The following is a 15,805-nucleotide window of genomic DNA, read 5'->3' as shown; positions in this document are numbered from 1 at the left end:
TTGATTTCTAGGTTGTGGGTTTTTTTTTTGTTTGTTTGTTTGTTTTTTAACTTTTTAAACTTTTCTTGGTAAGGAAAGCTGTGTGAGCCTTGATGCCTAAGATCGATCTCTGTCTCTGTCTCTCGCATTAGGCATATGTAGGTTTCCTTTGACAGAGTCATTAAATATCACAAGGACATTTCAGGCTTCTGCTTTAACTTGACTTTATTGGAGCCTCCTATGATAAACCCTAATTGCTTCTGCAAGGCTTCTAACGTTTCACTGCACAAGAGTTGGCTTCTCTCCATCAGTTTTCTTGGCTACATCCCATGGTTTTATTCATTATTGATCACCCTCTTCTGTGGTTTTCAAAAAGAACTGGTTTATACATTGTCTTTCCTTATTTATTATATTAATTATTTCTTCTATATGATGTCAAGATCAAAGTTATGCAATTTCAATCTTGTTGTTAAACCTATGGAAAGCTATCATAGCGATCAGGAAGAATAATTGTATAGATATTCATTTGATCTAATTATTTTTTGACTTCTAGGATATAAGCAATGGTTTTTATATTGTAGTTCTTGTGTTTTGTATTAGCTTTGTTTTCTTCAATCTGAGCTAAAATATGAAAAGTAATACCTCGATAAGAATGATTAAATCTGTGATTTTCATTGGTTGTTTTCTGAAGCAACCTCTTACTCAAAAAATACATATATGCATATGAACCTTAGTGCTTCAAATTTATGGAAATAAACCTTCAGTAAATGGGACAAAATTCTAGGATTAGTTATTTGGATTAGGGAAAGAAAGGGATTTCTTGGTATTAGGGCCCCCAAATTTTGAAGTAAATATAAAATAATTTGTGATAATTAGTTGACTTTCTATTGAGTTCTCTGAAACTAGGAGTAATGTAATCTCTTTTCAGTGTTTTAAGAATGATTTTACCAGATGCGAAACTAGCGTGGGTAGTTTTCAGGATTCTTTTCATGCTTTTTTTTAAAAAAAAAAGATTTATTTATTTATTTGAAAGTCAGAGTTACACACAGAGAGAAGGAGAGGCACGGAGAAAGAGAGAGAGAGAGAGAGGTCTTTTCATCCAATGGTTCACTCTCTAGTTGGCCATAATGGCCAGAGCTGAGCCGATATGAAGCCAGGAGCCGAGGGCTTCTTCTGGGCCTCCCACCCGGGTGCAGAGGCCTAAGGACTTGGGCCATCTTTTACTTGTTTCCCAGGCCACAGCAGAGAGCTCGATCAGAAGTGGAGCTGCCGAGATTTGAATCGGCGCCCTTATGGGATACAGGCACTGCTGGCCTGCAGTATGCCACAGTGCCTGGCCCTGCTTTTTTTTTTTTAATATATTTTTTCATATTACCAATGTTACTTCAATTTCATTATGATCAATGAGGATTTTTTTTAGGTTTATTAATTTATTTTCAAAGTCAGAGTTCTAGAGAAAGAAGGACACACACACACACACACATCTTCTATCTGCTGTTTCACTCCTCAGATGGCTGAAACAGCCAGCACTGCAGCACTGGGCCAGGCCAAAGCCAGCAGCTTGGAGCCTCTTCTGGGTTTCCCACATGGATGACAGGGGCCCAAGCACCTGGGCCGTCTTCTGCTGCTTTTCTGGGGCACATTAGCAGAAAATTGGATGGAAGTGGTGCAGCTGAGACATGAACCAGCACCCATATAGGATGTCAGTGCTATAGGCTTCACCCACTCTGCCACAAAGCTGGCCAAGGATCCTTTTTATGTTAATACGTTCTTACTCAAATGCTATGGGATCATTCCATGTGGCCTGCCGGTAGCTGATTATGGTCAGTTCATCCCTTGTTCTCTGAAGCATCCAGGAGACGACCTCTTTAAGGCTCTTCTCTTCTATGTCTTGCTCTTCCTCTCTTGCAGATTCGGTTGTTTGTTTACCCAGAGTCAGTTTTATTTTTTCTTTTGCATTCATTGGAATTTCCTTATTTAATTAATATTGTGAAAACCGGTAAGAGAAGAGCACAAAGAAAATGGGCCTTTTTGTCTGTGAAACCTAACTTGTTGGTCTCAAGAAATAAGAGTAACCCATGGAAATATATGGTAAAAGATTGGGAAAAACTTAAAGATGTGGATGGATTCTTCCTTCGGATTGTTTCTTGAGGGTGTTTTCAGTTTAAGAACACTGAAATACGAAACTGATTTTTGAAAAAGCAAGACGGAGTTCCTGTCAGTCAGAGAAGAGGCTAGGGTGTCTCATCAGAAGCGTGGCTCCCTGATGAATAATTACACATATTTTGCTGAGGGAAAACGCTCCGCTGTGAGTGTGCACATCAGTTTGCTGATGCCCCACTGTAATTGCCTGTTGCGTTACGTGCCTCTTTGGAGACAGAGGAGAGGCTCCCACTTATAGTAGGTATGTCCAGGTGAGTGGCCCCTTTGGCTCCCCCTGTAGCTCGTGCACAGTTTCCTGGCTTTCAGTGTTCTCTCTGACTTTTGTGTTGAAGTGCTTTGTTCTGTTTGAAGAAGACTCCATCAAATGTTGTACAGATATATTGCTTAAACTAAAAATTGTGCATTGGGAAAACTCATAAAAGATTTATGAAAAAACTTCTCTTAAATATGTGCTCTTAATTTAGCTTTTAGAAATTAAAAACAGAACTATTGAAATGCGTTATATTTCTAAATGACTGGTTGGGAGCAGAAACTATTGATACTTGGGATTGTATATTTCTGTTAGATGAAAGATTACTAAAACTAAGTGGCCTATTTTATTATTTTGTTTTAATATGAAGGGTGTTATGAAAAGAAGAGACCAAATACAAGCAGAACTGGACTCCAAAGTTGAGGCTTTGGCCTATAAAAAGGCAGATACTGATCTGGTAAGTGATTAAGTTTCTTGATATAATCATATAGAATTCATTCAAAAACTTTAACTATGTAGCGCTTCATTAAATGATCGTTTCTAAGAAAATGATTGTTTCTAAGCAATCAGTAAGTGATAATAAAATTTCTTCCAAAAATCTTAAACCAGAACAATAGGTGTCTACAAACTTAGCAGTGATGTAGTGATGTGTTTGTGCCTTCCTGACATATATTGTCTCATGTTGGAAGGCAAGTATGAGCTTACTAACAAGGACACCATGTGCTACAAGAAGATATGAAAAATACCCAGCATTGTTCTGGATTAGTAAGTACTCAGTAAATAGAGATATTTTTTGCTAGTTTTATATAAAATGTAGAATTTTTATACAAAACAAGTTAATTGTCCTATACACTTTTTTTCTGGTTATTGTAAAAATCTTCACAGAAGAATTATCCTTGTTTCTAACTTTAATCTCTTCCTTAAAATAGTTTGTTATGGAACTTTTTTAAAAAAATTTATTTATTTACTTGAAAGTCAGAGTTATACAGAGACAGAAGAAAAAGCAGAGAGAGAGAGAGAGGGAGAGAGAGGTCTTCCATCTGCTGGTTCACTCCCCAGTTGGCTGCAACAGCTGAAGTGGCGCCGATCCAAAGCCAGGAGCCAGGAGCTTCTTCCGGGTCTCCCACACGGGTGCAGGGGCCCAAGGATTTGGGCCATCTTCCACTGCTTTCCCAGGCCACAGCAGAGAGCTGGATCAGAAGTGGAGAAGCCAGGAGTTGAACTGGTGCCCATATGGGATGTCCTGCACTGCAGGTGGTGGCTTTACCCCACTATACCACAATGCTGGCCCCTGGAAATTTTCAAACATTAAAACAGGTATTATTATCTATTGAGCTGTTAGATGCCCATCAATGGGCTTTAATTCTCAACATCATGTGTAACTTGTTTCATTTATCTCTTTTCCTATTTTTTTTTGTTTTGCTGAAGTATTCTAAAGCAAATTCCAGACATATTATTTTGCCACCGTATTTTGGTGTTTCTCTTTCATTGTCCTTGCATATTTTCAAACTAATATTATCATCAGGATTATGATTCTCATTTTGAAATTAAGGAAGAGACTTGAGTGTGGAATAATTTGCCCAGGTCTGTACAGTTGTTGAAACACAGAAGTGGAATTGGAGATCTCTTGCCTACCTAAGACCATGCTGCCTCTCAGAGAGCAAGAGCAGGAGGGGGAAAATGGGCTATTCTTTAGTTGCTTTCTGTTGAGAGCTCTGTGAAAGATACATTCTCTTTTTTATGTTTTTTTAATTTATTTTAAGTTATGCAAGTTTCACATATTTCGTATATACAGATTTAGGAGCATAGTGACATTCCCTGCTGGCCTGCCTCCTGCCCATGCTCCCACCCTTCCTCCTCCTCCTCCCTCTCACATTCCCACTCTTAATTTTAGCAAAGATCTGTTTTCAGTTTACTCAATGATCATATAGTCAACCTACACTAAGTAAAATAGTTCAACAAATAGTATGGAGAGGAAAAAAAATTGTTCCTCTGTGGAAGAGACAAGGGCTGTAAACAATCATCAAATCTCAAAATGTCCATTTCACACCAATACATTACATTTCAGGTACTCTATTAGTTACCTTGGATCAGGGAAAACAGATGATATGTGTCTTTTTGGGACTGACTTATTTCAGTAAGTATAATAGTTTCCAGTTGCATCCATCTTATTGCAAAAGACAGGATTTCTTTTTCATTTCTCTCTCTCTCTCTGTCTCTCTCTCTCTTTTTATAGCTGAGTAATACTCCTTGGTGTGTATCTACCATAATTTCTTTATCCAGTCAACAGCTGGTTGTCATCTGGGTTGATTCCATATATTAGCTATTGTGAATTGTGCTGCAATGAACATTCTTAATTTCTCTTACAAGGATTTAGATGAGTACTGAGTGTAGTATTGGGTACACTTATAGCAGGTGAGTAGGGAGACCTCCAGACCCCGCTGTAACTCTGTGTTATAGCTATTCCTACCTTCAATTAGCCAGGGACTCCGCATCCCAATTCCCTGCTTTAATTTTCTCCATTGCTTTCATCACTTTATTACAGTACCTGTGATTTCTAATTAATGTTCTTTGTATTTTCTTCTCCACAATCTAAATACCTTAAGGGTTGGGCTTTTTCATTTGTTCACTATAGACTTCCCAGCACCCTGAATGCTACTGGCACATAGTAGTCACTCAATACATATTTAGCAAAAGAAATGAAGGGTGGGAAGGAAGGGGAGGGGTCAGGAGGAAAAATGTGGTGACTGTTTTGATTCATGGAAGCTATAAAAGGCTTTGAAGCAAGAACTCTCTTCAAAATCATATGTTGCGGCTGGCGCCGCGGCTCAATAGGCTAATCAGGCACACCAGGTTCTAGTCCCTGTCGGGGCACCGGATTCTGTCCCGGTTGCCCCTCTTCCAGGCCAGCTCTCTGCTGTGGCCAGGGAGTGCAGTGGAGGATGGCCCAAGTGCTTGGGCCCTGCACCCCATGGGAGACCAGGAGAAGCACCTGGCTCCTGCCTTCGGATCAGCGCAGCGCGCTGGCTGCAGCAGCCATTGGAGGGTGAACCAACGGCAAAGGAAGACCTTTCTCTCTCTCTCTCTCTCTCTCACTGTCCACTCTGCCTGTCAAAAAAAAAAAAAATCTTATGTTGTGCAAAAAAGTGAGATGTCACTGAAAAGTGACTGTGACTTACTCTCACGTTTCTTGATTACATATGTTTTTCACACTGAAATGCTGGAATCATGGTGGAATAGAAGTGGGAGCAGGTGGGCAGTTGTGGACATGGTAGGAGAAAGGCATTTGTGAGAATGAGTAACACAGAGTATAACTATTAAAACTACTGCACGTGGGGTAATAATTGCTACTTACATTTCAAGAGGAGGAGAAAAGAAAGACTCCAAGGTTAATGTTTTCCATTTGTCTACCAGGAAACACACACACACATTCATTTTTTACAGAGTCTACTCAAAGAAACATAAAAGGTTGGGCACATGTACAGAAATTGCATGTTTTGATGTTTAGAAATTGTTTTATATTTGTTAAATAATTTTAAAGACATTAAAATTAGTGGTTAGACAAAATCTGCTCAGTGAAATATTAGAAAAAGTAGAGCATTTTAATGTTTCATGAGAATAACAACAAATACTTAGAAAGCAAGGAACTTCATAATGGCCTATGTTCATATTTTAACATGAAAGGAAGATTAGTTGAGATATTTCAACCAGAAAAGCACAAGGAAAATATAGCTTGGGTCCAAATATGGTGAAAATTTTCCAACTCAACTGAAAACAAAATAAAATAAAAAAAAAGTCATTTTTCATTTGGCTTACAAATATTTTGACTTTCGGCCTTAAAAGTTTCCTTGCTGTTTCATTATAACTCAACGATCAATCCATATGATTTAATTTTGTACATGTGTCATTTCCATGACATTTAATACCCATATAGCTGTTACTTTGTAAGATTGGGAAACTTTGAAGTTTTATTTGCATTGTATTCTTTAAGATACTTTTAATTAAGATTTGAAACAGATATATTTAACAGAGGTGTTATACTTAATTTTCATTACCTATCAAAACAGATCTTCCCTGAAATTTATAGGAACTGGTTTAATGACTTGTGAATGTTACCATTTACAATTTCAAATGGTTCATTTGTTTATATACCTTCTCTTCTGTTTTGATGGTTATCTTTGGAAAAAACCTTCCAGAGTTACTCTGAAAATGAACCTGCTGTGATTGGTCACAGAACAACTGAAGGGAAGTTGCTTAGAAATTTGCAGGATGGGGTCACCATGGAAACGCGCCCTTGTGGGGTCCTTCTAAGGAGCAGTCCTTTGCAGTCACCATGGTGACACTGGCAGAGAACTGAATAGAGCAATTTGCCTGGTTGTTTACCCTGGCAACTCAGGCAGGGCCACTTTGGAGATACCCTTGGAAGCCTATGGGGGCTTCCTTCAGAGGCATCATCAAAGTCACCTTTGGGTGGGATGCTGTGTGCAAACCCAGCAAAGCAGCTCATAATGAAAAGGTCAGTAAAATGAAGTTGTGCTAAGGGCAAGGAGGGGGTGGGGCATTATTATAATTGAGTAGAAAGGTAGCTGTGATGTAACATTCCAGAAATCATGATCAGTATATCAGGTTAACTTTATGTAGACTCTGGCATGAAAATACAAAGTTAAAGTCTTTTTACCTTGCCTACAATTCTGTAAATGATCAATGATGATATTATGATTACTTTTTCTTATCACACAAATATGCCCACAAAAGCTATGTGTTTTTCTACAAACTAAAGTAAAATTTGATAGTGAGTGCCTTGATTTATTGCCTGGGTAGCTGTAAAGTGGCTGCTTCTTAGCGTTTGTGGTTTGTAGTTTGTAGTTCTCATCTGACCACAATAAAATTAATGGTGTCAAAAATGACCTAAACTTACCAAAGACATTCAGTATACTCATTGCAAGGTCAATTCAGCTGTTCACATAGAGTCATTTGGGCTTTTTTTTTCTCTCCTTTTCTTTTCTCTTCTTCTTTTTTTTTTTTTTTTTTTTTAAGATTTATAAGCAAGATTTATAAGAGTCATAGACCTCCAGCCAGACCAGCATGGAGGGGGGGGGGGGGCTCCAAGAGAGGAAAAAATCCCCAGGAGAGCTGTGGTACTGGGATTTTTAAGCTCAATTTTGTGGAATAAAAAATCTTATCAGCTTGACATTCAGTTACAAGGCAGGGACAAAACCCACCAAAAGACCTGATTTGCAATCCTTTATCCTGTCTGCCTTGCTCAAGATAAAACAAAAAGAGCCATCAGAAGGGTGTGATACCTGATTTACTTTATAATAAACTGGGAGCTCAGAAGGAATCACCCCTCCCTTGCTATTCTCATGATAGGACCAGAAGCTTTCAAGGCTTGGGCAGGCAGGTACTTTGGACATTGCTAAAATAACCCTTGGAGAAAGCTAGAACTCTGCATCCCAGATTTCCAATGGGACCACCCTGAGTTCCTATTAACCCATCTGATTCCTCACATTCCGGGTCCCCCTCCCCCACAGAAGAATGGACCCTAACTTCTGTTAGGGGAACTGGGCAATGAGCACTCTGGCTGCTTCATGCTGAAAAGGGGCATTGTTGGGAATGGCAGTCCAGACAGGGTTCCAGCAGGTGGCTTCTCAAGGGTGAGTCAGTGCCAGCTTGCAGAAACTGCTTCCATCTGAGGTTTCTTGTGCATGGCCATCTAGAATTTCACTGTTTCAACTCCGGAGAAAACAATTATAACAAGCAGATTAAACTCACAGGGCCTACAACAAAGGACAGTTATTATTAGAGGACCTAAGAAAGGTCCTGTCTAAACCACAAATGAGCTTTCCCATTGAGAGGCAACTTGGTAATAATCAGGTGGGCTTTAACACCTGGCCAGGTATGAGGCCCAGATCTATCTACCTTCACATGGGTTACCAGAAGAGACGTCACAAAGGAGGTGTGAACCTCCTTAGGGAAGACACCTTGTTGACTTCCATTACCTAGCTGGCCTGGGAGGAGAGCTGGCCTAGTGAAGGCAGGTGGCATTTCTAAAAGGAAATTAGAGTTCTGCCTGTATTCTGGCTTTGTTGTTACAGAGTCCTAGGATCAAATCCTAGCTCATCTCCTTGTTAATTCTGTGGTTAGGACGTGTGTCCCCACTCTTTTTAGCCTCATTTTATCATGTATAATCTGAGAAAATTATTAGTGCCTTTGTGATAGCCTTGTTTAGGGATTAAATGATGCAATGCAAGTAAATTGCTTGGATCCTATTAGGCACTCGGTGGTTGTTAGCTGCTATGATTTTGATGACGGTATGAAAGTAATGTTTGAAATAGGGCCTGTGAGAAATTGCTCTTTGAAGAGCACAGGGAATGTTATAGGTAGAATGAATGTTATAAAAAGTGGTGGAAGCTGGAAAAGCCTGTTATATTGAGGAATCAAGATTTTCATATGGAGAAGAGAGAATGTGGCTTAGAAGTGGGCTGCACAGTTGGAGTGAAGGGGGCCTCTTTGGCGTTTGTCGATTAGGGGATATGGACTTTCTCCTATGGGCTGCATGCATCCCTGAGAGCTTGAACTGTGGAGGAGGCAGTAGATTGCAGAGGGGAGCTAATTTTAGAGAGGCAGGGAGAAGATAGACTCAGATTTCACTGAAAGAATGAGGGGCAGCCGAAGTTATGTTATTAGTGATGACCCTCACATTTCTAGTTTGTAAGGGAGACAGATAAGGGCTTTCAAAACTGAGCAATGAATACAAAAGAAGAAATTGATGTGCAACTTTATATCAAGATAAGATGGCATCTCAGGTAGAGGTATTGAACAAAAACTTCTCAACACATTTTACTGAGTGCCTATTATGTGAAAATCAGTGTGACAAACACTGGGGACAATGGTCAGCAGAGCAGATCCATATGAGGCTTGCATTCCAGTGAGCAGGAGAAAACAATAATAAGCAAACAAAAATTATATTTTGTAGTATATATTGGTACATGTGGAGGAGAGGGAGTGTTGGGGATGGTGTAATTTAAAATTAGAAATCAGGGAAGTTCTCACCAAGAAGGTGATGCTTATATCTTATGATAACCAGGGAGAAGAGCCTTTCAGGCAAAGGAACAGCAAGTGCAAAGAGAAACTATGCCTACACATTCCAGGAAAAGCAAGAAGGCCGCTGCCGCTGGGAGGGAGCAGATGACTAGAAGAATTGTGGGATATAAAGTCAGAGAGATAAAACAGGGGTTAGATCACATAGGCTCTTATAAGGTTATGGTTTCAGTGAGATGGGAAAAAGTTGAGCAGAGGAGTTGCACAGTCAGATTTAAGTAGTAAAATGATTTCTAGGCTTGGGAAAAGCAAAACATGATATAAATGTGTGTACATCGGGTGGAAAAATGCCAGAGTCGAAGAGTGTTTTTTTTTTTTTTTTTTTTTTTTTTTTTTTGACAGGCAGAGTGGACAGTGAGAGAGAGAGACAGAGAGAAAGGTCTTCCTTTTGCCGTTGGTTCACCCTCCAATGGCCGCACTGCACTGATCCGAAGTCAGGAGCCAGGTGCTTCTCCTGGTCTCCCATGGGGTGCAGGGCCCATGTACTTGGGCCATCCTCCACTGCACTCCCTGGCCATAGCAGAGAGCTGGCCTGGAAGAGGGGCAACCGGGACAGAATCCAGCGTCCCAACTGGGACTAGAACCCTGTGTGTCGGCGCCGCAAGGTGGAGGATTAGCCTAGTGAGCCGCGGCGCCGGCCAAGAGTCGAAGAGTGGTTCTTAAAATCTCAGTGATACCTAACAGCTTGGGCCGTGGTGGAAGTCACTCACAGGCCAGATGCTGAGTTAGTTTGTAGGAAGAGCTGTTGGCTGTTAGCTAGCACTTGGATTGTGATAGAATAAAAGCAGTCTTGGAGTATTCTGAAGTTGTTGTACTGAGCATCTAGAAGATCATAACTGGCATTAATTAAGATTGGAAAGAACAAGATTAATATAGTAGATGAGGAAATCAGGTTTGGACATGTACAGTTGATGTGCTGTTAGATACCCAAGGGAGATGTTGAGTATGGAATTGTAGGGGGAGGGGTCCAGCTGGATGTGTGTGTGTGTGTGTGTGCATTGGGGATTTGTTAGAAAATTGGTAACATTTAAAGCTGTGGGATTGGTTTAAATCATTAAAGGGTGAGAGAGAATAAAGAAAAGAGGTCTCAGAACTGAGCCTTGGTATATTCTGACATTAAGAGATAAACAATAATGGAAGAATTGAATAAGTGGCTGATAAGCAGAAGGAAAGAAATTTATATAGCTTTGGCTCATTGTGCATAATGGACCAATATGATGAGCTAAACAGACCTAATTAAGGTCATTCAACTTTTTAAATCATTGTTTCATTTATGGGGCACCTACAACAATTTGTTACAGAATAAGTAACGTAAATGTGAAAAATAAAATATTCCAAGGAATATGAACATTGTGTGTGTTCACCAATAAAGGAGATGTTCACTGAAGTAGATATTGTTTTTGAAAGTGAGAATTGCTAACTGCTGTGATGAAGGTAAATTGAATTTATGAGGAAAACTCAGATATTTGGAGGAACTTGTAAGTTTTATAGTTTTGTTGTAAGATTTCAGAGTCAAGTTTTCCTTTGAAATGCTTATTCACTGCACTGCTTAACTATAAAATGAAGAAGTTCACAGGTGGTTCAAATAATACTACATATCCATATTTTTATTTTTGAGTGGATGACTTATAGTTTTCCATTCAAAGCAACATTCAGATATAAATAAACATGAATACACTTAACATTTAGCAGTATGTGTGCAGAATCTACAAATTGGGTCTAGACATAATGACACAGTTATTTAACAGTATATTTGTGTGAGCAAGAAATAAAATGCATTTTTGGTTAAGATCAACAAAGTCAAGATTTGCATACAGCCACATTCAGGGTAGAAACAAGTACTTTATCCAGCCTTATTAATTTTGAGATGATTTTGGTAGTGTACTGAGTGCTGCACAGAGTAAGGTTACCTTCTCTCTAATTCTAGAAATTTTTTACTTTTTAAAAATTACTTATTTATTTATTTGGAAGTCAGAATTAGAGAGAGGGAAGAGAGAGAGAGAAAGAGGGAGAGAGATCTTTTTCATCTGCTGGTTCCATAGATGACCATAGTCCCCAGGGCTGAGCCAGCCAAAGCCAGGAGCTAGAAGCTTCCTCTGGGGTTCCCATGTGGGTGGCAGGGACCCAAACACTTGGGGCATCTTCTGCTGCCTTTCCCAAGCCATGAGCAGAGAGTTGGATGAGAAGTGGAGCAGTTAGAACCTGAACCAGTGCCCATATGAAGGTGGTGGCTTTACCCACTATGCCACAATGCTGGCATCTAATTCTAGAAATCTTTAAAGAAATGACAATATTGACATGGTGAGTGCTTTTCCAGGCAGGGAGTGGAGCTTGCATCCTCCTCTTCTGTGATATTTGCTAGGTCACCTTTCTCTTCTGACCTTTTAAATAATTTATTCTTTTGTGTATGCCTCATTTCCTAATGTGATCTATTTTCCTCTCTGCCTCTTTTTTATCTCTTCGCATATCTGTCACACACAGATGCACAGGCATGTGCACACACACACATGCTCAGACAACACTGAAGAACATGAGAGTATCCAGTGGAAGGAGGATTTTTCCTTGAATGTATTCTCTTCTCAGTTTATCCTAGAAGATATCCAGCGGACTTTTACATCTCGTTGGCCAGAATTTTGAAAAGTCATGATCCAGAATGTGACCATTAAGACTGACTTGGATCAGCCACAAAGCAACTGCAGATGCAGATACCTGAACACACTGGGGCTCTTTCAGAAAGTGACCAGGGGAGTGGAGGATGGATTCTGAGTAAAACCCTGCTTGCCTGCCACTTGCACACAGTGCAGCAGCATTGTGGAATGGTGTGCAGACAGCTGAGAGGGCGTGTGGGAGGGTGACGGAGTGCCCAGGTACTCACGAGGGCCCACAGAAGCCTTCTCCCACGAGACGGTACTAGGGAATGCCCAGGCTGTCTCTGTTGCTCTCGTCTCTGGCAAGCCCCTCAATCTCGGCTTCATTGGCTTTAGTGGTAGTGAGAACAAAATCCACATGCTCCTATTTAAATAACTTGTAAAGCATAATAGTGAGTACTTGATTAAACAGCAAAAGACTGTGTCTACCCTATGAACAAGAATTTATTGAGCCTTGGGTCTCTACTAGAAAATTTACCATATTCCCTTTTACCCTGTGTCATTTATTTGTGTGGCCCTGGCACTTCCAAGCAGAGTAAAAAGCATGTAAAGTGTGGGTCTGGATCACAGAGCACCTAATTTACATCACAGCGCTGTGTGGCAGAGAAGCTGCATGCTGCCTTTGGCTTTTGGGGCAAGTTGCTTTAGTTTCCTCAACTATAAAAACTATGTGTAATACCTTCCCTAGAGCGTTGTTAAAAGAGCATATTAAAGCCATCAGTCTAGTGAGAACCAGGGTTAGGTTGTATTTTTATAAACAATATTAGAACTTTCTTCAAAGTATATATGGTTGAACATCACTAATCTATGAAATCTGACCTACCCAAAATCTGAAACTTTTTAAGTGCTAATGTGATGCCACAAGTGCAAAATTCCATACTATGAAACTTTGCTTCATGCACAAAATTGTCTAAAATATTATAAAAAAATTATGTGCAGCCTATGGATAGATGATGTACATGAAACATAAATGGATTTCCATGTATAGACTTGGGTCCCATCCCCAAGATATCTTACCTCGTTATATATGTGCAGTATTCCAAAATCTGAAAAATCTGGAACCCTCCTCATCCTGAACATTTCAGATAAGAGATACTCAACTTGTATCAGGTCTATCATTCTTCCAGGTCAAAATTTAGGAAAAAGTGGTAGCTGCAGTCCTGCTTCTTAGACCCTCCCATTCTTAAAAGGAAAAGAAAAGAAAGAACAGAAAAAGGAAGGAAGAAAAAAAGAAATAATGAGGCAGTATTGAGCTTGAGCTAAAGAGTTGCTACCTGGGGCCAGTGCTGTGAAATAGTGGGTAAAGCCGCTGCCTCTGATGCCAGAATCCCTCGTGGGCCATGGTTCCCGGCTGCTCCACTACTGATCCAGCGCCCTGCCAATGTGCCTGGGAAAGCAGTGGAATATGGCTTTAGTGCTTGGGCCCTGCTTCCATGTGGGAGATCAGGAAGAAGCTGCTGGCTCCTGGCTTTGGCCTGGCCCATCCCTGGTCTATGCAGCCAGTAGGAAAGTGAACCAAGGATGAAAGACCTCTCTCTCTGTACCCCCTCCCTCTCTCTCTCACTCACTCTTCCTTTCAAATAAATAAAATAAATCATTAAAATAAAAAACAAGAGTTGCTACTCTTCACTTGTCCCAAATAGACAATTAAATAGATTTTTTAAATGTATCTGAATTTATGCAACTATAAGAAAGTTGTGTTTTGGATTCCTATGTTTTTTTTTTAATTTTTATTTATTTTCATTTTATTTGAAAGACAGGGAGGGAGACAAATGGACAGGGAGAAATCTTCCATCTGTTAGTTTACTCTCTAGGTGCCTATAACAGCCAGGTCTGGGCCAGGCCAAACCAGGAGTCTGAAACTCCATCCAAGTGAATGTTAGGGACTCAAGTGCTTGTGCCATCATTTGTTGCCTCCCAGGAGGTGCATTAGCACACAGCAGGATCAGAAAGGGAGCCAGGACTCAAACCTGGCACTCCCATAGGGGACGCTGACATTCCAAGCAGCAACTTACCTGCTGAGACACATGACACATGACACATGCCTGCCCCTCCCATTGAATTATTGAACTAAGCTCTACCCGGTGTTGTATCATTGTTGTATGATGCAAGCCATTTTCAAGAGAAACACGAATCCGTTTATGATGCACGTCAGTAACACTGAGTACTTCACATGTTTCCTCTGAGAGGACTTGGTCCTTAGAGAAGCCGATGTTTTCAGCTCCTGCACGTCTTGGGGTTATGCCTGATCCTCCTATTGTTTCTTCTAGTTACTAGACTAATGAGAGTCCCAATTCTGATCTGCTCCTATCTGGAAAGTGTGTGTGTTTTTGGGTCAACCTCAGCCCTAGTTTCACTTTATTTTTCCTCATTCCTTTTTTTCTCTTTGTACGAATGTCTCTATCATCTGCTATCTTTAAGCTAGTCATACAGTACACTTTTGAAGTCTTGTTGCATCTAATATGGAACAAGTGAAAAACACATTAATAAGAACTGGAAGTAAATTATTCCAAATCACTGAAAGATGAACACATTGTTTACAACATATTTGTAAACAAAACAATGTACTTTACTTGCTTCTTTAGGAATCCACACACACTGGCATGCCTGTTGTAAACACAAACCTGAGAACTGAAGGAGTCATGTGATGGTACTCAGAAAACAAGTCTGAAGATAAAAATTGTACTACTTTTAAAGGGTTACCGATGAAACTAGCCGCATATTAAAGTTCCTAATTTGAACAAAGAACGTGCAGATTTATGTCTTGGATGAATAAGGCCTGTATGTAACTGGTGGGCGGGACTGAAAGCAGGGGGAAGGCAGTGGGCACTGGAAATAGAGAAGGCAGTGTGGCCTTTTATAGCTGATTTTCTAAAGAAAGATTATAAGTCTGTGTCTTTCTCCAGCAACACTTGAAACATTTTTTTCTTCACTGTTTTTACTGCAACAACAAAAGCGTAATAGATGGATGAATCAAAGCAGAAATTTAAAATTCCAGTCATTTTGTTTCAGGACTTTTAAGAAATTCTATGTATGGTGTCTCCTGGATTTGTGGTTTGGTTTGCGGGGTGGGCCTGCTATAGATATAATAGTTTAAACAGCAATCCTGTGCAGAAACTCAAAATAGATTGGATTTCTTTTTAATTTAGACTTTTTGTTAATAAGAAATGTGTCCTCAGGGTCTGTCTTGCATATCTCTTTCACTCCCAGCCCTGCCTGGGCACTCAATAAATATTTGATTATGCTCAGAGCAATAACACACTGGGAGTCAGAAGCCTGGAGAGGGCTTTGATTCACGTTTACTGTGCTTGTGACCTTAATCAGACATTAATTATTCTCCAGCCCTGAACATGCAGAAATAATGCTTACTTTAAAGAAAGTTTGGGGAAGATGAATTAATATTTATAAATCTAGAACTTGTGATAGTCAAAATTTTGGTAAGTTATAGTATGAAAGCTTAAAATATTAGAGAATACAAAATATATCATAAAGCATATCATTTAAAGTATGAATGTTTAAATAGCACTAAAAGTAAAAAATTCTATTTTCATAAATAGTAGAATGGGTAGTTTTTCTTCTCTCTCAGTAGGATATCACTAAATTAAGTACATTTTGATTTATTGTATTCCTAGGCTTTGAGAGTAAATTTTCCTTCTCTACTGAA

The 15,805-nt window shown here is 39.7% G+C and overlaps 1 protein-coding gene across 4 annotated transcripts in view; it reads left to right on the top strand.

Moving 5' to 3' along the window:
- Positions 1–15,805, top strand: part of SNX7 (sorting nexin 7) — a 110,979-nt gene that overhangs the window by 43,975 nt on the left and 51,199 nt on the right. For all 4 annotated transcript variants that reach the window (XM_070077998.1, XM_070077997.1, XM_002715843.5 and 1 more), the window contains exon 7: positions 2,763–2,849. In XM_070077998.1, the coding sequence (XP_069934099.1) occupies positions 2,763–2,849 (87 nt within the window). The remainder of the gene's footprint in view (positions 1–2,762; positions 2,850–15,805) is intronic.

The sequence above is a fragment of the Oryctolagus cuniculus genome, chromosome 7 (genome assembly GCF_964237555.1).
Source record: "Oryctolagus cuniculus chromosome 7, mOryCun1.1, whole genome shotgun sequence".
NCBI lineage: Eukaryota > Metazoa > Chordata > Mammalia > Lagomorpha > Leporidae > Oryctolagus > Oryctolagus cuniculus.
The sequence above is the reverse complement of the archived record's forward strand: the minus strand, read 5'-3'. Positions and strand labels throughout refer to the sequence as shown.